The sequence below is a fragment of the Dipodomys merriami genome, unplaced genomic scaffold (genome assembly GCF_024711535.1).
Source record: "Dipodomys merriami isolate MVZ:Mamm:240054 unplaced genomic scaffold, mDipMer1.0.p SCAF_121, whole genome shotgun sequence".
Classification (NCBI taxonomy): domain Eukaryota; kingdom Metazoa; phylum Chordata; class Mammalia; order Rodentia; family Heteromyidae; genus Dipodomys; species Dipodomys merriami.
In genome coordinates this window covers 2,768,397-2,793,978 of record NW_027202505.1, presented here as the reverse complement: position 1 = coordinate 2,793,978, position 25,582 = coordinate 2,768,397, and the positions used below count along the sequence as shown (strand labels likewise).

At 42.3% G+C, this 25,582-nt stretch overlaps 1 protein-coding gene across 2 annotated transcripts; it reads left to right on the top strand.

Annotated features, from left to right (window-relative positions):
* The first annotated feature begins 637 nt into the window (after window positions 1–637).
* Window positions 638–22,475, top strand: Ybx1 (Y-box binding protein 1). Of its 2 annotated transcripts, XM_070017149.1 has the most exons (8): window positions 638–956; window positions 1,582–1,645; window positions 12,805–12,838; window positions 15,072–15,161; window positions 15,527–15,829; window positions 16,936–17,018; window positions 20,568–20,833; window positions 22,094–22,475. In XM_070017149.1, the coding sequence occupies exons 1-7, from the start codon at window positions 791–793 to the stop codon at window positions 20,800–20,802; spliced, it is 975 nt and encodes a 324-aa protein (XP_069873250.1). In that variant the 5' UTR covers window positions 638–790; the 3' UTR covers window positions 20,803–20,833; window positions 22,094–22,475. The 2 variants fall into 2 exon arrangements, with proteins under 2 accessions (XP_069873250.1, XP_069873251.1); XM_070017150.1 differs by lacking the exon at window positions 15,072–15,161 and having other exon boundaries at window positions 648–956.
* Window positions 22,476–25,582: the final 3,107 nt, after the last annotated feature.

Below are 25,582 nucleotides of genomic sequence, written 5' to 3'. Positions count from 1 at the left end.
TTACATGCCTGCTAGGTAGGATCGGGAGACAGTTCCCCCCAGAGCACCCCCCCCCCGCCCTGCACACACGTTGAGCCCAGGGGGTCCGGGCGCCTTCGGGGACCCTCCAAGGTGACTGTACCGCTCTTCGATCGCAAATGTTAGGCAGCTCCAGAAACCCTGGGCAGTGAGGCGAAGACACTGGCATTACAGAAAAGACGGCCGAGTGTTCCCGCGGTAAAGGCCTTTGGAGCAAGGAAGGAGGTTGCCTGTCTGTCAAAGCCTTGGGTCAAACAGTAATCTCGAGCCCAGTGGTCGGCAAAGCCTTCCCCTAGGCCCTGAACACAACCTTGAACCCAGGGCCCCAGCACACACGCTGCAGCCTCGTGAAAGTCACGTTCGCTCTGCTCCTCTTCTCGAGTACTCTATGGTTCTCGTGGTGACTACTCTAATTCTAGTTCCGGTCTCTATGGCGGCGGAGGCAGGAACGGTTGTAGGTCGGCCGAATTAGCCGCCTAAAGGGCCAATAAGAGTGGAGGAGTGATAAAAGATTACCCAATAGAAACTAGGGATTGGGGTCAGGTGGTGAGATTGGCAGCACTGGTGACCAGTGAGGAATGCTGAGGGCGGGTCTATCGCAGGGTTTATCCCGCCTGTCCCGCCATTCTCGCTAGTTCGATCGGTAGCGGGAGCGGAGAGCGGACCGCAGAGAGCCCTGAGCAGCCCCACCGCCGCCGCCGGCCTAGTTACCATCACACCCCGGGAGGAGCCGCAGCTGCCGCAGCCGGCCCCAGTCACCATCACCGCAACTATGAGCAGCGAGGCCGAGACCCAGCAGCCGCCCGCCGCCCCCCCCGCCGCCCCCGCCCTCAGCGCTGTCGACACCAAGCCCGGCACCACGGGCAGCGGCGCAGGGAGCGGCGGCCCGGGCGGCCTCACATCGGCGGCGCCTGCCGGCGGGGACAAGAAGGTCATCGGTGAGAGGGGACGGGGACGGGGGTGGGGCCGCGGGGGGGGGAAGCCAGACCACGGGACCGTTAGCCGACTCGGGGTGGGCCGGGGCGCGCGGGCCGGCGGGACCGACTCCGCGGCGCGCGGCCGCCCCTCCCCCCCGGCCCCACTCGGCCACGCGCGGGCCGGGCAGGCGCGTGCACGCCGCCTCCGCGCCCCCCGCGGACCCCTCGGGCCGCGCGCCCCTCCCCCTGCGGCCGCGCGCCGCCGACCGCGTGTGCGGCGGATCCCCGCCGCCGGCCTCGTGCGCTGGGGCCGCACGCCGTTGTTCCGTCCCCCACCCAGCTTTCCTTCCGCGAGTGCCCGGAGGGCGCGGCGCGCCGCCTACGCAGGACGGAGTGGGCCGGGCGGCTTCCCCTGCCCTCACGTGCTCCCCGCCCGCGGCCTGTGCTCACACCCATCTTGGGCCCGCGCCCCGGGCCCTGCTCTGGGGCGCCCCGCGCGCGGCTTCCCGGCGCCCACGTGTACGGCGAGGGCGGTGTCGCGGCCCGGCCGCGACTGGGCCGGGAAGAGAAAGGGCTGTCAACCGGCCAGGCACCGAAGCCAAGCTATTGTAAGTAATTGAGGGTTGTTTTTTGCTTTGTTTTCCAGCAACGAAGGTTTTGGGAACAGTAAAATGGTTCAATGTAAGGAACGGATATGGTTTCATCAACAGGTGAGATGGCATGCTTGCCGGTGTCCCGCCTCCTGCCTGTGAGCGCCGGGGCCGGAGGCTCGGCGGGGTCGGGTTGGCGGCAGCGCGAGTCGGCACCCAGCCGCCTTCAGCAGGGCGGACACCGCCTCCAGCAGAAAGGAGAATTTTGAGTACCGGAGAGATTCCTGGATCTGTAGATTGTCTTTGTTTTGCAACCTAAAACCTAGCCTTCAAGGCTTCCTCTGGCACAAAGCAGTTTTCAGCGGAGGGAGTGCGTGAGACCCAGACCTGCTGGCAGTTGAGGCAAAGTACAGACCAGCGCGTTTGTATCCTTGTCATCCTTTACTGCGACTGGCATGTGACAATATGCTCTGATCACTGACGTACAGGTTATTTTCACCTTGTTACCCGTTGGAAGTACCGTGATTTGACGTGAGTTGTACATGAGGATTTGTCATTTCTGGGACATACTGCCTTTGTTTAACGTTTCAAATATGCTGTCTTTTTTAATGCCTCGAGTACATTTTCTGTTAGGATTTCTGTGATCAGAGAGACCTGTTTTATTTCCCCGTAGAGGAAATGGTGAAAGAAAATGATCCTTTTCCTGCTTCGATTTTTATTTCTTCTACTTCCTTATTCTATCTCCTGATGAGATCCGTTCTTTTTTTTCTTTTTAATATTTTTTTTTTATTAAAGCCCTGACCCATGTGGCTTATTCAAGTAGCCTCTGCCCTTGGAATCTTAATCGTGTTTGTCTGGAGACAGTCACCGTCCCTATCTCCAGATTGACCCTTTGAATTGTTCGCAGCGATAGTGGTAATGTGCGGTCCGTCCCTGGCTGCACTCTCCTTGGGCTCCCTTGTGAGCCGGGCATCCTTTTCAAGATGGCTGCCAAGGCTAGTGCACTTGCATGGGTGTAGAGCACCGCGAGTGCCAGCAGCAATCTTGGCCGTACAGCTGTGATACTTGGCGCCATTTCAGCATTTTTCTTTCTTACATCCTTGCTTTTAGAAGCAGCTAGATGTTTAAAGGAACACTGAAAAGTCACATAAAATGCTTGTGAAATGAACACTACCAAATAGACAGCCAGGCTTTTAGACATAATTGATGAAAAAAAATGTTCTTTGATCCAACCACACAGTGTTGAAGAAACACTTCAAACGAGATTACAAACGTTTAAAAGTCTGCTTTTTCACATTTGTAGTTATAGGAAACATTTTGTTTCTTTCAAACTCTGCAGGCAACTGTATCATTGACTGCATTTTTCAAAATTTCTTAGGATGAGTTGCTAGTGAGGAAGGGACAGATGGGGATGGTTTACTGCTTTTTAAACTCTGGAGTTAATCATGATTTAGTTGCTGTTTCCATCTTAATATGCTCAGTATTCACCTAACCTTTAACCAACCCGATGGGGTTTAATATAAGAGTGTTGAAAATGCAGATTCTTGAGTTGTGCCTTGGGTGGTCTGGACTCATTACATCTGTGTACATTTTAACAATCCCACCTGATGGTGAGAGTGGTCTGTTCACTGTACCCTTCATGAACCACTGCTTTTAACCTTTGATCCAATGCTGTTAGACATATCTGATAATAAAATTGGTTGGAGTCTTGTTATGTAGTTTTTTAAATGTATTTAAGGGAGTTTAACATTTGCCTTGTTTTTCTGTATTTTATTTATTATTATTTTATTTAATTTATTTTTTGGTTGGTTGTGGGGTCTGAACTCTGGGCCTGAACTCTGAGCTGTCCCTCAGCTCTTCAGTTCAAAGCTAGCACTCTACCACTTGAGCCAGAGCACCACTTCCAGCTTTTTTCTGCTTATGTGGTATGAGGAATTGAACCCAGGGCCTCATGCATGTGAGGCAAGCACTCTACCACTGAGCCACTTTCCCAGCCACTTCAATATTTTATGGAAGAAAGTTATCTGGCATGAGTAAAGAAAAATTACTAAATTTTCCTTAAATGCCATTCATTGAGTATCTCTGCTCTTTGAATCAACATCCTTTAGGACAGTTTTAAATGTAAATTCCTTTTTGAGCATCCTTTGGACTAGCCTATTTTGTTAACTGGTTAATGTATTTCACTTCTAAACATGCTGTTTTAGTTGTGAGACTTAAATGAAATAACTTGATAGTTAAGATACGGAGATTTAGTTGTCTACGTTCATGTTTAATTAGAATATAAAACTTTATTTGTTGTGGTAGTTGGAATCACCAGTTGTCCTACAGCCTGGTTGGAAGTTACCATTTTTTTTTTTGTGCCAGTCCTAGGGCTTGAACTCAGCTCCCTGAGCTGCTTTTGCTCAAGGCTAGCTCTCTACCCTTTGAGCCAAAGCTCCACTTTCAGCTTTTTAGTGGTTAATTGGACATAGCCTCACCAACTTTCCTGCCATGGATTGGCTTTGAACTGCAATCCTCAGATCTCAATCTGAGTAACTAGGATTCCAGGCATGAGCCACCAGTGCCCAGAAGAATTATTTCTTTTAACAAGTTTCCCCTTTAGAATTTATTGTACTTTTAAAAACTTAAATAATTGTGTGGTTATGTGTGCCTATAGTCCCTGCATTTCAGAAGCAGGACAGTCAATAGTTCAAGCCTATTTTGAGTATGCAACAAAATCTAAAGATTGGACCCTTAGAGATGAAAAAACTTACTTGCACTTTGTTAGACAATGCAATCTAGGAATTCAGAGAAAGGAATTCATTGAATTATTCCATTGTTTGATGTGTTGGCTAAAAAAGTAATTGGACTCCATGTGAGGAGTTTATTGGCTACCCTGTACAAATTACTGTTTTATTAGCTGTTGGGAATTGATCCATATTCAACTCATAAAAGACTTCTGCGAACTAGTAAGACTTTACTTTTCAGTGGGACATGTGTCTCAAGATTCTCACTATCTCAAGATAGCCTCAAATTTAGTGGCCTTGCTTTACCTTCCAATTGCTGGGAGTGTAGGCTTCTGTCACCACACCTGGCTTGCCTGGGCATACATCTTTTATCTTGGCAAAAATTGGGTGATGGATCAGGATGTTGCCTGTTAGCAACCTTAAGTGCCTACCTATGTTTGATTCCTAATACTCCCCTAAATGATTTAAGAATCCAGATTGTTATGTTTTTAAGATCCGAACTTCAGCTACTTACAGGGGCCTGTATTCCCACATAAATAAAAATCAGCTGCTGACTATTAGTCACCACTTTTAGATGTCAGACTCTGTCACATTTTGTTACCTTGAGTTGCTGACTCCTTTTCCTGCCTGGCCTTGCACCTATCTGAGTTTATTAGAATAAAACTGAGGTTTGTCAGTTTAATCTCAGTTTCATGGTTCTCCCTTTGAGATATTCCATGTATGTATAACTAATCATCGCTGATTTTCTTTACTCAGTGGTAATAGATGTAGCTAACAAATATTTACCCAGAGTCTGTTGTAAGTGCTTGGAATAAACTAATTCACTTGACCTATGTGGCTGGGCACCAGTGGCTCACACCTGTAATCCTAGCTGAGATGTGAGGATCATGGTTCAAAGCCAGCTAGGGCAAAAAAAAAAAAAAGTACCGATGAGACTATCACCAAGGAACCATCAGAAAACCAGAAGTGGAGCTGTGGCCCAAAGTAGTAGTTTTTGCCTTGAGCAGAAAAGCTCAGGGACAGCACCCAGACCCTGACCCTATGTTAGACAAAAAAAAAAAGGTAGGTAGAGAGATGTACATATAGGTATTGTTGGTAAGTAGCAGAAGTAGGATTTGAACTCAGTTTTCCTATTCTGGATGGAATTTGGGTTTAGCTACTATTAGGCTGTCTCTGAAAGTACACCCTAGTCATCTTCAACTTGGTAGTTGTTCACATAGAGATGATTTCTTAAGGTGGCTGGCTATTTTTAGCCATTGGGAGATTTCTTATGTGATCTCTAGCATGCTAACCACTAGAGCCCCAGTGTACTGACTTAGTTCTGCAGATGTTCTTTTTCATGAAGCTTTAGAGTGCTCAAAGTTTGAACTTAGCTTGCAGGTCAGCATTATGAGTTAAAGCTCTTGCTTACTTCCTAGTATAGAGAGGCAATTATAGAACTAAAAGACCAGTGCCATTTATATCATGTATGTGTCTTTTGTTTTTACATAGTTTGTGAGCCATGGGTATTAAGCTTTTTTTTTTTTTTTTTAATCAGTTGTGAACTCTTGAACTCTGGACCTGGGCACTGTCCCTGAGCTCTTCAGCTCAAGGCAAGCACTCTACCACTTGAGCCACAGCTCCACTTCTGGCTTTTTCTGCTTTTGTGGTATTGAGGAATCCAACCTGGGGCTTAACGCCACATTCCCAGCCCAGTATTAAGCTTTTTTAATGATTGCTTTTTTCAAATAATTGGCAAGAGTCTAGTTCTTAGTTTGCAGGGGGGGAGGTGTTTAGATCTGTGGAAAGGTTATTATCAACAGTCTTTTGGGCTTCAGACTAATAAAATGTTATCTAAGTAGGTCCATTTCAGGTTGTGAATAAAATAATTGACTAAAAGCTATACCTTAAAGGAGGCTTAGAGATTTGTAGTCTGCTGCTAAGAAGACACATAGGAAGTTGGTTCTTCAACACTGGGACTCTTAAGACAGATTTGTGTGCGAGATTGATAAATATGCACCTTATATTAGTTACTAAGCATAAACTAGCCAGAAATTGTATCTGGCAGCAAGTCACTGATTTGTGACTTGGAACAGGAATGAATACTCATATCATTATATAGTGGACAGGAGGCTGTATTCTTGCAAAGTAAAATTGTTTGGTGTTCAAAAAAAAAAAAAACCCACACCTCTTTGCCAGGCACCCTGTGGCTCACACCTGTAATGCTATCTACTTAGGAGGCTAAGATGTAAGGATCACTGTTCAAATGGGAAGTGGCGCTGTGGCTCAAGCTGAAGAGCTCAGGGACAGTGCCCAGGCCCAGAGTTCAAGCCCCACAGCCAACAACAACACAAAAAAGCAAGGCTGGGCATGAAAATCCATGAGGCTCTTACCTCCAGTTAACTACCAGAAAACCCAAAGTGGCTCTGTGGCTCAAGTGGTAGAGTGCTAGCTTTGAGCTAAAGAGCCCAAGTCCAGAGTTCAAGCCCCACTACCCACAAAAAAACCCAAAAACCCTCTTAAAACAACTAGTGCATTTTCCTACCCTTGGAGACAGCCCTTGAAAAATCTATGGTCTAAGAAACAGGATACATCTTCTGTGTTTGAGAGACAATTCAGGGCCAACTTCAGGACTTAGAAAGTGATGTGTGGATGTTTTAGGGTTTGGACCATACTAAATCTTGGACTTAGCACTGGATTGTAAATTATATTCAAGTATTTGAACAGTTTGTGATAACCTGCAATACAGTAACAATAGAAAAATATAACCGTTTCATAGGAAGAAGCTCGTGGTAGGTTTCATTTTCTTTTTTTTTTTTCTGAAGGCTAATTGCTCTACTACTTGAGCCACAACTCCACTTCCAATTTTTGGGTGGTTAATTTGAGAGAACAGTCTCAAGGACTTTCCTGCCCTAAGCTGGCTTTAAACTGAAATTCAGATCTCAGCCTCGAGTAGCTAGGATTACAAACGTAAGCCACTGGTGCTCAGCTTGAGCTTGTTTTTTTTTATGCATATAGTTATAACATAGTTGTGTTTTAGGGGTAGGAAGGTAATCAGATAGTGTGAGCACATGTAACAGTGCTTGAGTTTGGATTGTGCCTTGAAAAGCAAGAAAATGTAAAAATGGTTTCTTAGGTGAACAGAGTATTAGAACAGTTAAGTTTAAATATTTTCCTGGTTTGGATAAATGAGTGATAAAGAACAGTAATTGTGTGTTTGTTTGTTTGTTTTGAGGTAGTCTCTTGCTTTGTAGTCTGCCTACTCTGGCCTTGACACTCAGTCCTACCTTCTGACTGCCATACCCAAACAGATACTACATGTAGTTTTGTGTACTGCAAGGACACATGTAAGGATTCTTGTTGCTACTCATTCTAAAGTTGGAGAAATTATGTGCTGTAATCTACCTCTAAAGCTACAATGTAGAGATTTCAGAATTAACCCTTTATAAATGATCAACATACTAAAGACCAGGCTCCATGAAGTCAAAAAACTATTGTCCTTTGGTTGCCTTGTTTGTAAAATGACAGGGTTTTTTTTGGGGGGGGGGGTGTCCAGTCGTGGGGCCTGAGCTCTGGGCCTGGGTGCTGTCCCTCAGCTCTTCAGCTCAAGGCTAGCGCTCTACCACTTGAGTCACAGTGCCACTTCCTCTTTTTTCTTTTTTGCTTCTGTGGCGCTGAGGAATCGAACCCAGGGCCTCAAGCATGCAAGGCAAGCGCTCTACCACTGAGTCACCTTCCCAGCCCATGACAGAGGTTTTATAAGGGTACTTAGACTGGACATGGTGGACATTGAATGATCTGTTTGAAGCCCTTGGTAGGTGTAGTTTTTCATTTGGCAGTACAGAAAAAGGTAACAGCAAGGAGGCAGCTTTTCTAGCTTACATAGATGTTAATGCTAAAATCAAGGCAGAAAGTCAGGTTTTCTGTTGATAGTGGTATTTTAAGTTTCAAGGTAGTCATTTAACAAGTTACAGCTAGATAGATTCAATATATCTAATTTTATTCTGGCTGAAAGTACATTTTTATTCAAATACTTAGTCATGATGCTCTTTATTAGCCTGACAGTGTCAGCAAAATTGTAGGTGCTGTGTTGTCTGGTAGTTTTGTGTGCTTTTTTTTGAGATAGGATCTCCCTTATGTGTAGCTCAGGCTGGCCTTGAGCTAATGGTTTTCGCAGCCTCCTAAGTACTGAGATTACAGGTATATATACTGGGGTACGACATTATTAACAAACAGGTTGATTCTGTGTGCCTACAAAATAATTACAAGCTGTTTTAAAGGCAAGAACATCTGGTGCATATTTTCAGGCTTGTGCCCTTTTTTTTTTTTTTGGTCTGGTCGTGGGGCCTGAACTCTGGGCCTGGACGCTGTCCCTCAGCTCTTCAGCTCAAGGCTAGTGCTCTACCACTTGAGCCACAGCGCCACTTCCGGCTTTTTTCTTTTTGCTTATGTGGTGCTGTGGAATCGAACCCAGGGCCTCAGGCATGCAAGGCAAGCGCTCTACCACTGAGCCACCTTCCCAGCCCCTTGTGCCCCTTTTTAAAATTTTTTGAAGATGTTCTGACTAGGAGTTCTAGATATTAAAATAGTCATTGGGTTTCAGATCTAACTAGTAACTGCATTGTTTTGTGATAACTATGGACAAGTGATCTGTTGATTCCTTGGTGGTTTTTGTTTTTTTTTTTAACTGGGTTTGAACTGAGATCCCTTTTACTAGGCAGGACTACTATTTGAACCATGTGCTGGGTGTGTGTGTGTGTGTGTGTGTGTGTGTTCATAATGTGATTTTTAAAATGTTTTTTATTGTAAAAATAATGTACAGAGGGTTACCTTACATGAGTAAGGTAATGAGTACATTTCCTGTTGAGCATTGTTACCTCCTCCTTTGTCTTTCCCCTACCATCCCTTCCCTCAACTCCCCCCAAGTTGTGAAGTTCGTTTACTACATGGTGTCTTGTACACCTCATTGTTACAATGGGTCATCCTGTATCCTTGTTTCAGCAGTTTGTTATTTCCCTTCCCTTCCCTAAATTAGAAAAATGTATATACAAGATGCAGGGCACCAATATCAAATACAGTGAAAATAGAGGTTATACTGTGGGGTGTGCTGGTTAATTTTGAGATAGGGTGTCATTTCCTGAGTGGATGCATACTTGGACTGTGAGTACTTGTTTTGGGCTTTCCATTTTCACTAGGTTGACAGGCATGTGCCACCACACCAACAGTTAGGTTCTAATAGTCCAAGCTATGAACTTAGGTCAGAATTTTGTATGAATTCTTTAATTGCATACATTGCTCTATAGATAATGCAAGAAAGTAACAGTAGCATGCTAGTCCCTCTAGTTCATTGGGACATGTGATTTTTGGTCAGTTAATACTTGAGCTACTACTTCTCTAAAGCCTTATGACCTAGTGATGGTTAGTTAAGAGGGTGGGACATTTCACTGAAGACCTGAAAGTCTTTCTCTACCAGTAGTTTTTCTGTTTCCAGTGTAATCACACCTCGGTGTTCTAGTGATCACTTTCCACTTATCATTCCTCAATATCAGCCATTCAGATATTTGAAATGCTTCAGTGAACAAAACTTCCCACTTTAAGCTTGCATTTTAGTGGAGTAGGGTGGTAGTAAAAATAAAATTAGCAAATTTCATTATAGCATTATTCTCAATGGCTATGTGCTATACATATATATTATGAGGACAGTAGTTAAAGATGCTTCTGGTGTGAGGAAACACTTCAGTCTTCTTGGTGGGTCTTCAGATGACAGTGATGCATGGAATGTTGATTGGTAATAGCTATTCTGATAAAAGGAGTGTGTACAGGGTTCTCTTCTGTGTTGTCCTTTCATGAACCCACAAGTTGCTTTTGTGGCTGAAGGACTATCACACATGCTGTGTATGAAAAGCTTCTTTCTTGTCTGCATGACACCCTGGTTTCCCTCACTTGTGGCTTTACCCTAGTGGATATGTACAGGCTCAGAAGAGGACTAGTAAGATCTGAAGAGAAACCCTAAATGCAGCTCCGTGGGACCATCCCAGTGAGAAGGTCCCTTCAGAAGTGGTGCTGTGGCTCTAGCAGTAGAGTGCTCGCCTTGAGCTGAAGAGCTCAGGCGGTGCCCAGGCCCTGAGTTCAAGCCCCATAACCAACCAAAAAAAAAAAGTCCCTTCGGCGAATCTTCCTGAGACCTGGAAGATGCCAGGCCTTGCTTTTCTTTTGTTTGGAGTTCTTGTAAGAAACAACTTCCCTCTTCAGACCTAAAACTATTCAAGGGGAAGATAGGTGATACTGGAATTTACTTGAGTAGTTTCTAGTTGTCCTCTTTATCTCTCTCTCTTTATTTTTTTATTTTTTGCCAATCCTGGGCTTGAACTCAGGGCCTGGGCACTGTCCTGAGCCTCTCTGCTCAAGGCTAGCATTTTACCACTTGAGCCATACCACCACTTGTGGCTTTTTCTGTGTATGTGGTACTGAGGAATCAAACCTAGGGCTTCATACATGCTAGGTAAGCGTTCTACCACCCAGCCTTCATCTCCTGTTTCTAGGGATCTGTCTTGGGGAATCTGGTAAGGCCATCCCTCTGGGATTTCTGAGATAAGCTTACTTCTCTTCAGGGCATATTCCTAGAAAACAGGGCTTGTCCCTGGACATAGCCTAAGGCAGATGGTTTTATGCAGTCATCATTAGTATTAATCTCTCCAGGTTTTTTACCCCAGTCCTAGGGCTTGATTGAACTCAGGGCCCCAGTTCTGTCCCTGAGCTGCTTTTTCTCAAGGCTAGCACTCTATCACTTGAGCCACAGTTCTACTTCCAACTTTTTCTGAATAGTTTAGTGGATATGAGTCTGACAGGATTTTTCTGCCTGGGCTGGCATTGAACTGTGATCTTCAGATCTCAACCTCTAGCTAGGATTACAGGTGTGGGCCACTAGTACCTGGCTCTAAGACCTTTTCTTTTCTTTTCTTTTTTTAACCTGTCTTGGGTCCTAGGAATGGAACTCGGGCCTTAACACTTGCAAGGAAAGCGCTTTGTCACTGAGCTACATCCTAGCCCTCAAAAGTCATTCTTAGCAAGATTGGTTCAAGGCTTTAGGTTCCTCAGTTGGACCTAAAACAGGGTAATCTTGAGCTGTGCACTGAATTGATTTGCAACTGCATTTCTGCTTTATTAATGTCTCACCCATTTGTGCCTGATCCCTTAGTCCAGGATTTTATCAGGCAAAAAATTCAGCTATACATTTGACAAATTGGGCTTGACCAATGACTAATATAAAATGATGTCTAATGTAAAGTCAAAAGGGGATATGTATGCCTGCTATTACAAATGATCTTCCCGCCTGTGGCTCACACCTATAATCTTAGCTATTCAAGAGGCTGAGATCAGAGGACCTCAAATCCTCCCCAGGCAGAAAAGTCTGTATCTCTAATTAACCAGCAGAAAGATGGAAGCAGACCTGTACCTCAGGTGGTGGAAAGCCGGCTGTGAGTGAAAAAGACAGGTGAGAGTGCAAGGTTTAAGTTCCAAATCCCTGTACTGACACACACAAGATGTCAAAAACAAATGCTCTTCCTTGCTTTCTTACCAATAGATGGCACATAAGTGGTGTGGATAATATCAGGATGTCCATGTTTATACCAGCCGGGTGCTGGTGGCTCACGCCTGTAATCCTAGCTACTCAGGAGGCTGAGATCTGAGAATCACGGTTCAAAGCCAGCCCAGACAGGAAAGTCTGTGAGACTTGTCTCTAATAAACCACTAGAAAACCAGAAGTGGCGCTGTGGCTCAAGCAACAGAGCACTTGCCTTGAGCTGAAGAGCTGAGGGATAGAGCCCAAGCCCAGAGTTCTAGCCCCACAACCAACAGGAAAAAAAAAAAATTAAACTTACAGAAGATCCTATTTATCCCTCCTCTCCCCCATCATCAGTGTATCCCAAACCAGAGTTTAGCATTTATTGCAATTGATGGATGGAATGACATTGGCCTGTTGATTATTACCTTAAATTCAGAATGTATGTAAAGGTTCCTTCTCTGTCTACATTCTTAGGGACTTTTCTCTGTTGTTGGTTTTATGACTTCAGGAAAGTTTTGGGATTGGAATGGGTGAAAAGGAAATGATGGAGAGTAAAGTGGGAAAATACTTCCTACTTCTGTTACCGTGTTCTAGAGATAAAGGTGGATTATACTGGAACATTGTTAATATTTAATAGGATAAGGAGTGGCAGTATATTTTGCTTGTCACACTTTGATTTTATTAGAACCTTTTGTTTAGCCTCTTACAGTTTATGGGATTACCATTGTTACAGTTGCTTATTAGTGTGTGGGGATCTTTGTCAGCCCTGGGACTTGAACTCAGAAACTGGGCTCTGTCACTGAGCTTTTTTGCCCAAAGCTTGTTTTCTACCACCTGAAACACAGCTCAACTTTCAGTTTTTTGGTGGTAATTGGAGATAAAACTATTCCAGACAGTCAAGGAAAAGGTGAAAATGCACCAATGACTAGGCATATTCTTCATCTTTAGGAATATGAAATGTTTTCCATCTTCTAACTTTGTTCTGTTTACTTTGTTCTTTATTGCAGGAATGACACCAAGGAAGATGTATTTGTACACCAGGTGAGTGCTTGCGTAAATACCTACACTTCTGACTCAAGGCATACAAAGAAAAAAGGGTGAATGTGTTCTCCACTATTGTTCATTGCCAATGGTTAAATCCAACCACCCATTTATTTAATTACCTGATAAGTGATAGCATGCTTAAATATGTGCACTAAGTTTTTATACCTAATTCCAAATAAACTCATAATCGCCATTGATATTAACTCCTATTTTTTATAAACAAAAAAGGAGTATTTTGTTTTACTTTACCAAAGTTGATGGCTTTGGGAATGATTTAACCAGTAGTTTTAAGTGAAAGGGATTGTGGCGAGTTTGGGATTACTCAGTAAATAATTAGGTTGGTTACCAGTGTTGTAGAAGGAGAAAGCTTAACATAGTGTAGTGTGTGTGTGTTCGTTCACGCACCCACACACGTGCACAAGTGCATATATATTATTATATGTATGTGCTGAATTTTCTCCTGAAATATCATTTAAGGAAAAAGCTTTTGAAAATGCTCAGGCATTGAGTAGTTAGGATTGTTGCTAAAGTAAACCTCTACCTCAAAATTAATTATACTTAAAGGTTCCATTGAACTTGTTCATTTTCACAGGTATGGGCTCATAGGAAAAACATAATTTGTATGTGTATATACTGAAGTTTTTTTTTCACTAAACTCTTGAAATGTCTGCTCATTAAGATTATTTTTAAGAATTCTTATACACTAATGCAAAACACAAAAGGCAGAGTCAGTTTCCAACTCTCAAGTTCAGGCACGTAAGGGAGGTTAGATAACAGCTCAGTTCTTAGGAAGAGCTGGCTATCATAGGTTTGTGGTGTATAGCACACTCTGAAGTGTGCTGTACAGCATTCATTAACAGTCTGGTAAACCAGATCAAATTTAGTATACCCAAAACCCTGTCAGATAATCCATGGGTCAATTGTAATTATGACAGTATTTAAATTCTAAGTACAGATACAAGACAGATGGGACAAAATGTTACCTTAAATGTTTGTTTTACAAAATTAGTATTCTTATGTGGGTGAAGGTAACTTAACCTGTTCCTTCTGCATGTTCAAAAGAACATGCAGGTTTAAAAGTACGAGACACCAACCAAGGCTTTTGCTGCCTTGCCTGTTGGCAACAGTGAGAGAAAGAGTTTGGGGATTTTAATAATTCATACTTCTGCTATCTCCCATGATTCAGGTAATTGAGAGTCTGCTATATACGAAAGGTACAAACAAACTATGTGACGGTTTAGATGACAGATGAGATCAATTTGATTTAACCCACCCAGTTGATTTTGACCCACAAGGTGTCACCAATATGCTTTCCTTTATTTTGGAAATGGTTTCAACATGTAGTTGTTTCTAGGTAGAGACTTTGGCTGCTCGATTCTTAGTGGTGTATCAAGGAGACTGCAGTTCTGAGCAACTTAATTGCCCTCAGATTGGTTGGTTGTCCTGCCTCCTCTGGGATGGAAATGCATGGGTGATCCTGTAATGGATACTGCTGTGATGTGGAATGAACATGGGGATTTTGAGTCCCAAGACCTGGATTTAGAAAAGTTCTCTCCTTTGCCACTTACTAGCTATGTGACCTTGGGCAAGTCACCTAACATTTAAAAGCCAGTTGTAAGTGTTATTGTATTTTTGGGACATAATAACCAACAGCCCTATGTTGTCAGATAATAACAGTGACAGAGTTAATATATGTGAAATGCATTTCCCTGGAAGTATTATCACAGGTTGGAAGGAATCTTGGTTGACATTGGTTGATATGGTAACACAGGGACAAAGTTGGTTTGGTCAACTTTGAAGCATGTAAAACTAAACTCGCCTGTCATCTAAACTGGCCATGTGTGGGGCTAGCTTCTATTATTAAGTGCAGTCTCTGGGGAATAGATGGTAGCCTCATTTTGTTCCAAGTTACATGTAATGCTTTTGCAAAGAGCATTAACAAAAATATGAATATGCTATTGTGGTGTCTGTTCTTGAGTGTTAAATTGGTTTTGTAAATAGTGGTAAAATGTCGGGGGCCTTTTAAGATTGGAGACTTTGTTGTGGTTGGGGGTAGCATTGGTCCCTGCTTCCCTAAAAACTTAAACTGATGGTTCCATCTTACTTAAAGCAAATATTATTAAGATAAGTGTATATTCAAGCTAAAATAATAATTGACTCTGGTACATTTTAAATGAAAAAGCACATTATTCTCCCCTGTTAATCTATTTTTGGAATGTGATATTACTAGACTGCCATAAAGAAGAATAACCCCAGGAAGTACCTTCGCAGTGTAGGAGATGGAGAGACTGTGGAGTTTGATGTTGTTGAAGGAGAAAAGGTGAGGATGCTTTTTGTGTAAAGGTTTGACTTGAGTATGGAAATAATTTGGAGATGTCATCCATTAGGATGGTGGCTCTAATGTGGATGGATGATGTGTTCAGGTGACCACATGAACACAGGTGCATCAAGCCTAATGTGCTGGCTGCAGTTAGAGAGCAGTCTCTTCAGAACAGTGAGGAGCTGAAACTTAGTCATTTCTATGCGTCCCTGCCCATGCAGACAACTCCCTCACCCCTTTGGGTTTTTGTTTATTTCTATTCTTTGTTTTTTTTTCTGTTTTTTCCTTGGATTTGTGTGAAAATTGTTGGAGATACTCCTATTTCTGTTGTCACTATCACTACCAATATGTAATGGCTTTTGTAGGGTGCGGAGGCAGCAAATGTTACAGGTCCTGGTGGAGTTCCAGTTCAAGGCAGTAAATATGCAGCAGATCGTAACCATTATAGACGCTATCCACGTCGTAGGGGTCCTCCACGCAATTACCAGCAGAATTACCAGAATAGTGAGAGTGGGGAAAAGAATGAGGGATCGGAGAGTGCTCCCGAAGGCCAGGCCCAACAACGCCGGCCCTACCGCAGACGAAGGTTCCCACCTTACTACATGCGGAGACCCTATGGGCGTCGACCACAGTATTCCAACCCTCCTGTGCAGGGAGAAGTGATGGAGGTAAGCCATACCATTAGTATGGGACAGAAATTTTTGTAGCCCAGGGCCCATTCATTGAACTGCATCTCCTCTAGCCTTTATGGTGTATTTTCATAGGACTATATTTCCTGAGTATTATACACTTAACATTGGAGCTATGTGTCTTGTCATCATCACCTTTGGTATATAAGAACCATTAGAATTCATAATTTATGGTAATAGTTGAAACTGCCTTTTTTTTTGTCAGTTATGAGGCTTGAACTCGGCCTGAGCCCTGTCCCTCAGTTCTTCAGCTCAAGGCAAGCGCTCTGCCACTTGAAACACAGAGCCACTTCCGGTTTTCTGGTAGTTTATTAAAGATAAGAGTTTCACAGCTTTTATTGCCTGGGCTGGCTCAGATCCCAGCCTCCTGAGTAGCTAGGATTACAGGCGTGAGCCACTGGTACCCAGCTTTAACTGCTGCTTTTTTATATCCTATGGTACTATGATTTGAGCTAAGGGGCTTCATGTTTGACATAGATACTTTAGCCACATCCCCAGCCATTTTTGTTTTGATTATTTTGGAGATAAGGACTTGTATTTTTGCCTGGGCCAGCATGGACCACAGTCCTTGTATTTACACTTACCATGTAGCTGCTATCACAGGTCTCTGCCATAGCACTCAGATTGATTGGTGAGATGGGAATATGCTCAAACTTTGGCCCCAGCTGTGCTTGATCTCCTGATCTTCACATCCCAAATAGCTTGGATTACTGCTATGAGCCACTGCATCTGGCTGGTTTCTATTTTTATTTTTATTCATTAATTAATTATTTATTTATTTTTGGATCCGATCGTGGGGCTTGACCTCTGGGCCTGGGTACTGTCCCTCAGCTCTTCAGCTCAAGGCTAGCACTCTACCACTTGAGCCACAGCGCCACTTCCGGCTTTTTTCTTTTTGCTTCTGTGGTGCTGAGGAATCGAACCCAGGGCCTCAGGCATGCAAGGCAAGTGCTCTACCACTGAGCCACCTTCCCAACCTCTCTATTTTTATCTTTTAACTCTTGGAATTTGTTTATTTGGATTTGCCTATTTGTCTCAACTCTGTTAACTAATCCGATAGGTTTTAATTTCTGTTACTCTTACAGGGTGCTGACAACCAGGGTGCAGGAGAACAAGGTAGACCAGTGAGACAGAATATGTATCGGGGTTATAGACCACGATTCCGCAGGTATGGCCTATATAAACCTGTTTCTATTCAGTTGCTTGACTGAACATTGGGCCTGCAAGCATCATGCTTCTAGAGATTTTGTTCAATCACTTATCTGTTAACGCTTCACATTTTCTTTCATCAGATGCCTAAGAGATGAACCTGAAGTCAGTTTTCTTTGAGAATGTATTCTTTGCACCTTCTTTGCTGGCATTGATTAAAAACAGCTTGTATAGATGAGGTCTACTTTATACTTTTTTTTTCTTTTAATGAGTATGGAATTCCAAATATTCTGTCTTTGTATACCAGGTAAGAGAGTGGTTTAAATCATACACATCTTAGGCATTAGGAGTATCTGAACTACACCCTAATGGAGTAAGTATATGAAGAGCCAACATAATAAATTTTACATTGAAATAGCATGATTTACTATTAATAAGTCATTTCTTTTTTTTTGTTATTTGGTGAGTCACTGTGATAAAATTGTAACATTTGGAAGAAAGAAGCCCAATCTTAGACTATTAACCAAGTAGACTAGGAATGTTTGGTTTATCTTTTTATTGCAGTAATTTTTTAATATATTGGTGCCAGTGGCTCATATCTGTAATCCTAGCTACTCAGGAGGCTGTGATCTGGGGATCATGGTTCAAAGCCAGCCCAGCCCAGTCCGTGAGAATCTTATCTCCAATAAACCACCAGAAAACCGGAAGTGGCTCTGTGGCTAGAGCAGTGGAGCACTTGCCTTGAGCTGAAGAGTTCAGGGATAGCACCTAGGTCCAAAGTTCAAGCCCCACAACCAACAACCGCCCCGCCCCGTCCCCAAATACTTGAAAACATCAGGTAATTACTACAACTTTAAAGCAACACATTTTGCTTTAAAAAAAATTTTTTTTAACCTAGGTAGGGATTTGTTCTCAATCACTTGTCAATTCAAGTATGACTGCATGGAGTTTTGGTGTGGGCTCAAAGCAAACAGAAAGGAATCCTAAAATTAAGGAGTTTTCATGGGAACAAAAAGGATTTTTTTGTTTATAAGATTAAAAAGTACAATCTACAGCCATTGGTCAGTGAGTTGAAGAGTGGTTGCAAGAGCCCATTGCACTTGGCTGTCTTTTTCCAGTCCTTTGAGCAATGGGCTGGGTGAGCAGAGTTGGATACATTGGGCTATATAGTTGATGACATTGCTAAGGATTGATCATGTACTTACTTGTGTAAAGAAGGGATGAGAAACATTCAAGACTGGTCCTAATCTAAATTAGGAATGAGAGAACAAAAAAGTAAAAGGAACATACAAGAGATTAGAGAGTCCACACACTTGGAGTGATAGAAATGAGAAGAGTACAAAAAGAAATGTAAGGTTTTTCTAAATAAAACTATAATCTTGTCACTGCAGAAGGAAAGAGGGTAGTAGCTGGAAGGTGAAAATCTAGAATTTCTATAGATAAGGAGAGTTGACCGAGAAGCCGCAGGAAGAGAGTAGAACTGTTCCTGTGGTTAGTAGCTCATCAGTTGAGGGCTGGTGTGGGAAAAAAAAACCAAAGCAGTTTGCCAAAGGTTGACTACTGACAAACCCATCCAGTTAGAAGAACTCACCAGTGGAAATGTGGCTTTAGGAGAAGGAGGGTCAGTTGCAGTGGAAAGTGAGTGGTTTTTTTGTTGCTGTTGGGTTTTGTTTGTTGTTGTATTTGAAGGATGTAGAGGTAAAAAGCTAGAATATGCTGAGGTGATTGCAGATTAAGAGTCAAGATCCTGGTGTTGGAGCTGTGAGATTTTTGATGTTGGATGTCACTTTAATAAACGAGAATGCCTTCAAGATTACTTCAACCTCTCCAATGCTGGGCTAAATCATTAAGCCTTTGTGTATGTGTGCGTGCATGTGCACACACAGGTGTGCTCCAGGTCTGGACACTGTCCTTGAGCTTTTTGCTCAAGGCTAGTGCTCTACCACTTGAGCCACAGATCCATTTCTGGCTTTTTGGTGGTTACAGGCTTCTGAGTTACTAGTGTTTGGCTTGAACCAAGTGAGTGGCTTTGAGTCTTGTTTTGTCTCTAGATTTACTTGTACTAGTGTTTGGCTTGAACCAAGTGAGTGGCTTTGAGTCTTGTTTTGTCTCTAGATTTACTTGTTTTGGATATTCATACAAATGAAATCATGAAATATATGGCTGTTTCTGCTTCTACTTTGCACATATTTTCAAGATTCTCATGTAGTATATACATCAGTACTTGATCTTTTTTATGAACAAATCATATTCTTGGATACGTGTAGCACATTTTTCTACTTTTGGCTGTTATTACTAGTAGTGTGTGAGTGTGTGTGTGTGTGTGTGTGTGTGTGTGTGTGTGAGAGAGAGAGAGAGAACTGTTCCTGGGGCTTGAACTGAGGGCTCTAAGCTTCTTTTGCTTAAGGCTAGCACTCTACTTGAGCCACAGTGCCACTTCCAGCTTTTTCTGCTTATGTGGTACTGAGGTATAGAACCCAGGGCCTCATGCATGTAAGGCAAGCACTCTACCACTGAGCCACCTTCCCAGAGCCACCTTCCCAGCTCTATTATTTTGTATTATGTGCACAAGTTTTTGCAGGTAGTTGCTAGGGTGTATCCCTTAAATGACTTGAAGAAATTGTCGAAATATCTGCTATGTACTTATTCATGTGAAGGGAGCATCTTTGGTTTCGGTTTCCTGCAAGTACATGGTTACCAGAATGCCTGATGTTAAAATACTGGTGTGTCATTACTGCTACTATCTTGTTTATTATGTTTTTTGTTTGTTTGTTTTTTTTTGTCCTTCATTGGGCTTGAACTCTGGGCCTGAACACTGTCCCTCAGCTCTTCAGCTCAAGGCTAGTGCTGTACCACTTGAGCCCACAGTGCCACTTATGGATTTTTCTGTGGTGCTGAGGAATTGAACCCAGGGCCTCATGCATGTGAGGCATGCATTCTACCACTGAGTCTCCTTCCCAATGATTAATTTTGTAATAGATTATACGGCAGGCAAAAGTTTGGGAATCCATGAAAACTTTTTCTTGACATGTTTATATATTATGGTGCCCATATATAATATACTCAAGTAGTTGGCATTTCTGGCTTATCAAGTAATTTAGTGTTGCTATCTTGGCAAGAAGTGATTGTATTTTGAAATTATAAAACCAGAGAGTTTGTTTTGTGGTTCTGAGGTTTGAAATCAGGGCCTCATAAGTTTAAATGCTTCAGATCACATTACACTTTTTTTTTTTTTTTTTGGTTGGTCATGGAGCTTGAACTCTGGGTCTGGGCGCTATCTCTGAGCTCTTTAGTACAAGGCTAGCACTCTATCAATTGAGCCACAGCACCTACTTCCAGCTTTTTCTTTGTATATGGTGCTGAGGAATCGAACTCTGGGCCTCTTGCATACAAGGCAAGCACTCTACCACTGAGCCACCTTCCCAGCCCCACTTTACACTGTTTTTGAGCCAGTATTGTCACTAAGAGTTTTTGCTGGATTCCTGCAGATAACAATCAAGTGTTGACACTGGTGGGTGGGTTAAAGAAAGATAGTATAATTCCTAAGTTAGTAAAATGTTCATTCCAGAGGCCCTCCTCGCCAAAGACAGCCTAGAGAGGATGGTAATGAAGAAGATAAGGAAAATCAAGGAGATGAGACCCAAGGTCAGCAGCCACCTCAACGTCGGTACCGCCGCAATTTCAATTACCGACGCAGACGCCCAGAGAACCCTAAACCACAAGATGGCAAAGAGACAAAAGCAGCCGATCCACCAGCTGAGAATTCGTCCGCTCCCGAGGCTGAGCAGGGCGGGGCTGAGTAAATGCCGGCTTACCATCTTTACCATCATCCGGGTAAGTCCCTTCACCTTTGGCAACAGCAGAAATAGTCATGGGTAATCCTGTCTCATTTTATTAATGCAAGGAAAGAAACTGAACTCTAGATGTTGTAAATGCACCATTTTATTTACAAGGTCATTCACCCAATCTTAAAATTACTTAGATGTTTCATTATAGAAATACTGGATAACAGCCATGTTTGGACCTCTGCAAGCTTTCTATTTTTGTACATGGAGAATTTTCACATTGTATAATTTGTCATCTTATGTGTTTTTGTTTTTTTTTAACTGATAAACTTGCTTACTTTATGAGCACACAAATTAACATTATGAAATAGTTGCAAAAGTTGAAGCCAAGCCCAGGCAGGAAAATCTGTAAGACTCTGACCTGCGATTAATCACAAAATCTGGAAGTGGAGCTATGACTCAAATAGAGTCCAGCTATGAATAAGGAAGCCAAGCGCAAGAAAATGAGGCCCTGAGTTCAAGTTCTTGATATTGGTGCACAAACAAAAAGAAGGCATTAATAACTTAGGTGATGGTAAATAGAAACCTAGATTTGTAGTTGTTTTTAAAAGTGCCTGTAAAGCTAATAATTCTCTGATCAAATGCTGTCACATTGTATTATTTTGTTGCTATAGCTTGTTTTCTCCCTTTTTTTTGGGGGGGGGGGTGTCAGTCGCAAGGCTTGAACTCTGGTCCTAGGCACTGTCCCTGAGCTCTTCAGCTCAAGGTGAACACTCTACTACTTAGCCACAGCGCCACTTCTGGGTTTCTGATGGTTAATTGGAGATAAAAATCTCATGGACTTTCCTGCCAGGGCTTGCTTTGAACTGCAACCCTCAGATCTCAGCCTCCTGAGTAGCTAGGATTACAGGCGTGAGCCACCAGCCCCTGGCTATTGTCTTCATTTTCTTTGCATATGTACACTTTTCCAAAATTAACAGCTTTCTTACATTTGGCTTTTTACATAATAAGGCAGTAATTATTTTTGGCTCTGGAATTAGTACTTTCAGCTATAGTTTTTCAGGTTTTTTTCCCTTTACATTTTCTAGATTGCCTTTGACCTCCAGAACTAGTGCAGTAAACTAGTGTTTTACTATTTCCATTCCTGTTTGGAAGTGACTTAGATTAAACCAAGTTAAGTTAGGTTAATGTCTCCTTTACACATTACTGATGTGATCCTAGTGTTTATTATGCTAAATGAGCATTGTGATGATATTTATGATAATCATTAATGTTCATATATATAATAATTCATTTATTTTCTCTGCAGTTTAGTCATCCAACAAGAAGAAATGAATATGAAATTCCAGCAATAAGAAATGAACAAAAGATTGGAGCTGAAGACCTTAAGTGCTTGCTTTTTGCCCGTTGACCAGATAACTAGAACTATCTGCATTATCTATGCAGCATGGGGTTTTTATTATTTTTATCTAAAGACGTCTCTTTTTGGTAATGGCAAACGAGTTTTTTAAAAAAAAAAAGCCTGGTTTTTCTCAATACACCTTTAAAGGTTTTTAAATTGTTTCATATCTGGTCAAGTTGAGATTTTTAAGAACTTCATTTTTAATTTGTAATAAAAGTTTACAACTTGATTTTTTCAAAAAAGTCAACAAACTGCAAGCACCTGTTAATAAAGGTCTTAAATAAAATAATTGTCTTTGTGTAAATCTGTAGTTTTTAGTTACTAAGGTCTTTATCATTTGTAGGACTCAGCCATAATTTAAGTCATTCCAAGCCTGGTGCTGTGTCTCATGCCTGGAATCCTAGCTACTCAAAGTAAGTCTGGGCAGGACAGTGTGTGCAGACTCCTATCTCCAACTAAACCCCAGAAAACTGGAAGTGGTGCTGGGGCTCAGAGGTTTTGGTTATTTTTTTTTCTTTTTTTCCCCCTCCCCGGATCTTCAGGTTTTTCTAAGTAAAATTGGGTTATGCAAAAAAGACTTTGAGATGTCTCTTTGTTGTGTGTGTGGATTCTGAGGCCTTAGCTCCATCTGGGGGTGAACCGAGTTTGTTTTTTTGAACTACTTTAGTGCTTACTTGAGCCCTGGCTATACATTTAGGTTTTGGGGGTGGTTAATTGGAGATGAGAGTATCATAGGCTTTCGTTTTCCCTCCCAGCTGGCTTCAAACAGCCATCCTGAGGTCTCAGCCTATTGAGTGGCTTAGGATTACAGACATGAGCCACCAACACCTGGTTTAATGAGAGGATTTTTGTTTGTTTGTTTGTTGGTCAGTCATGGGGCTTGAACTCTGGGCCTGGGCACTGTCCCTCAGCTCTTCAGCTCAAGGCTAATACTCTACCACTTGAGCCACACCTCCTCTTCCAGGGTTTTGGTGGTTAATTAATGCCCAGACAGGCATTGAATTGCAATCATTAGATTTTAACCTCCTGAGTGGTTTGTTTTGTTTTGACAATTCTGGATCATGAACCCAGAATTTATGCATGCTAGGCAACCACTCAGGAGACAGAGGCAGAAGAATATAAAGTTTGAGGCCAGCTCTCTAACTTCTTTGATTTATAAACTTATAAACTTAGTTTTGAAAACTTTTTTTTTTTTTTTTTTGGTCAGTCATGGGGCTTGAACTCTGGGCCTGGGCACTGTCCCTCAGCTCTTCAGCTCAAGGCTAATATTCTACCACTTGAGCCACCGCACCACTCTGGTTTTCTGGTGGTTTATTGGAGATAAGAGTTTTACCAACTTTCCTGCCTGGGCTGGCTTTGAGCCATGATCCTCAGATCTCAGCCTCCTGAGTAGCTAGGATTATAGGCATGAGCACCCTGGTTTAATGAGGTTTTATTAGGAAAAGGTGAAACTTTTTTGTGTGCTACTGTTGGAACTCATGCTTGCTAGTCAGGCACTCTGCCATTTGAACTACACATCTCCAGCTTGATGTTGGTTTTTGTAGAATGCTTTTTCTTCATCTACTGACATTGTCTTACAGTTTTTTCACTCTTAATGATTTGTAGGTTGAGTAATGGTTCCATCTGTGCAATACATACTTTGTGATGGTGTGTAAGCTTTCTGCAGTTCTGTCAGATTTGATTTACTAGTATTATGTGGAGACTTGGTGTCTTTATCAGAGATTGTTTTGTAACTTTTCTCCCTTCTATAGTGTAAGGGGGGCATTGCATGGGTGGGAATTGGGAATAAGCATAATTCTGTGCTGGTCATACGGAATGAGTTTAGAAAGTTCCCTCCCTTGGGGAAGTTCTACATCTACAACTGAAAGGATAACTACTATCATGGAAATAAAGTATAAAACAATTAGATTCAATTGTAGGTTGCCATCTAATTTTCTGTTGGGAAGATAGGGATGGGGAAAGATAGACCACACACAAGGTTGTTTGCCCTCTAAGCTATCCCAGTGGGAATATAGTCATTTTTTTCTTTATTGTAGTCTCTTTAAATGTTGGTAAACAGCTGGTTAACTATCCCAGAAGTTATGCCTTCATCAATCCCTGAGCAGTTGCTTACTTTCTGCAACATCAAGATGTTCTAAATTCATTCTGTGTTTTTCATACCCTACCCCTTGAATCAAAGCTACTTCTTTATGGAGTTCTGATAACTTTTTTTTTTTTGCCAGTCCCAGGACTGAACTCAGGGCCTGGTCACTGCTCCTGAATTGCATTTGCTCAAGAGTAGCATTCTACCACTTGAGCCACAATACTACTTCTGGCCTTTTCTGTTTATGTAGTGCTGAGGAATTGAACCCAGGGCTTCCTGCATGCTAGGCAAGCACTCTACCACTAAGCCACATTACCAGCCCCCTGATAACTTTTTAAAAAAAATTTGTTAGAGTGATACACAGCAGGATTACATTTACGTATGTCAGGCAATAAGTACATTTTCTTTCTTTTTTTTTTTTCTTTTGCTAGTCCTGGGGCTTAAACTTGGCACTGTCCCTGAGATTTGCTCAAGGATAGCACTCTACCCAAGTCGTAGTGCCATTTCTAGCCATTTCTGCTTATGTGGTACTGAAGAATTGAACCCAGGGCTTCTATACATGCTAGGCAAGCACTTAACCACTAAGCCATATTCCCAGCCCATACATTTTCTTTCAGGGCCATCTGTTCTCATTCTCTTCCCTCCCTCCCTCCCATCTACCCAGTTCACTTTCATCAATCTCCAGTACATTTTACTGCTGCACTTTTTCACCCTTTTTCCTCCTGTGACCCTCTCCCCACTCTCCCACAGATGTGCATGAGAATGCACCAGATATAAGGTAAAGAACAGAGCCATCAGAAAAAAATTAAATTTATTTGCATATCTTTGGAGATCATTTCAGGGTGTATATGTGTATATGAAGAGGCACTTGGGTATTGCACCTTTGTGATTTCTAAGGCTATCTAATAACTTGTATTAGGGAAGTAAGACACAGAAATCAAGATGAGTATGTGTGCTCATTTCTGTTGAAATGCCATTGTGAACCTTAAACCTTTGTAGGGAGAGAATAGATATATATACCCATATACATACATGTGTAGACATGTATACATATAAGTAGACATCTGTGCTGAACACTGGTGGTTCATACCTATTAACCTAGCTACTTAGCAGGCTGAGATCTGAGGATTGTGGTTCAAAGCCAGCCTGTCCTGGGCAGGAAAATCTATGAGATTCATCTCCAGTTAACCATCAGAAAACTCGAAGTGGCACTCTGGCTCTAAGTGGTAGAACAATCCTTGAGTAAAAGCTCAAGAATAGAACTTAGGCAGGCCCCCATGGCCTGGACTTAAGTGACAAAGTGCCCATCTAGC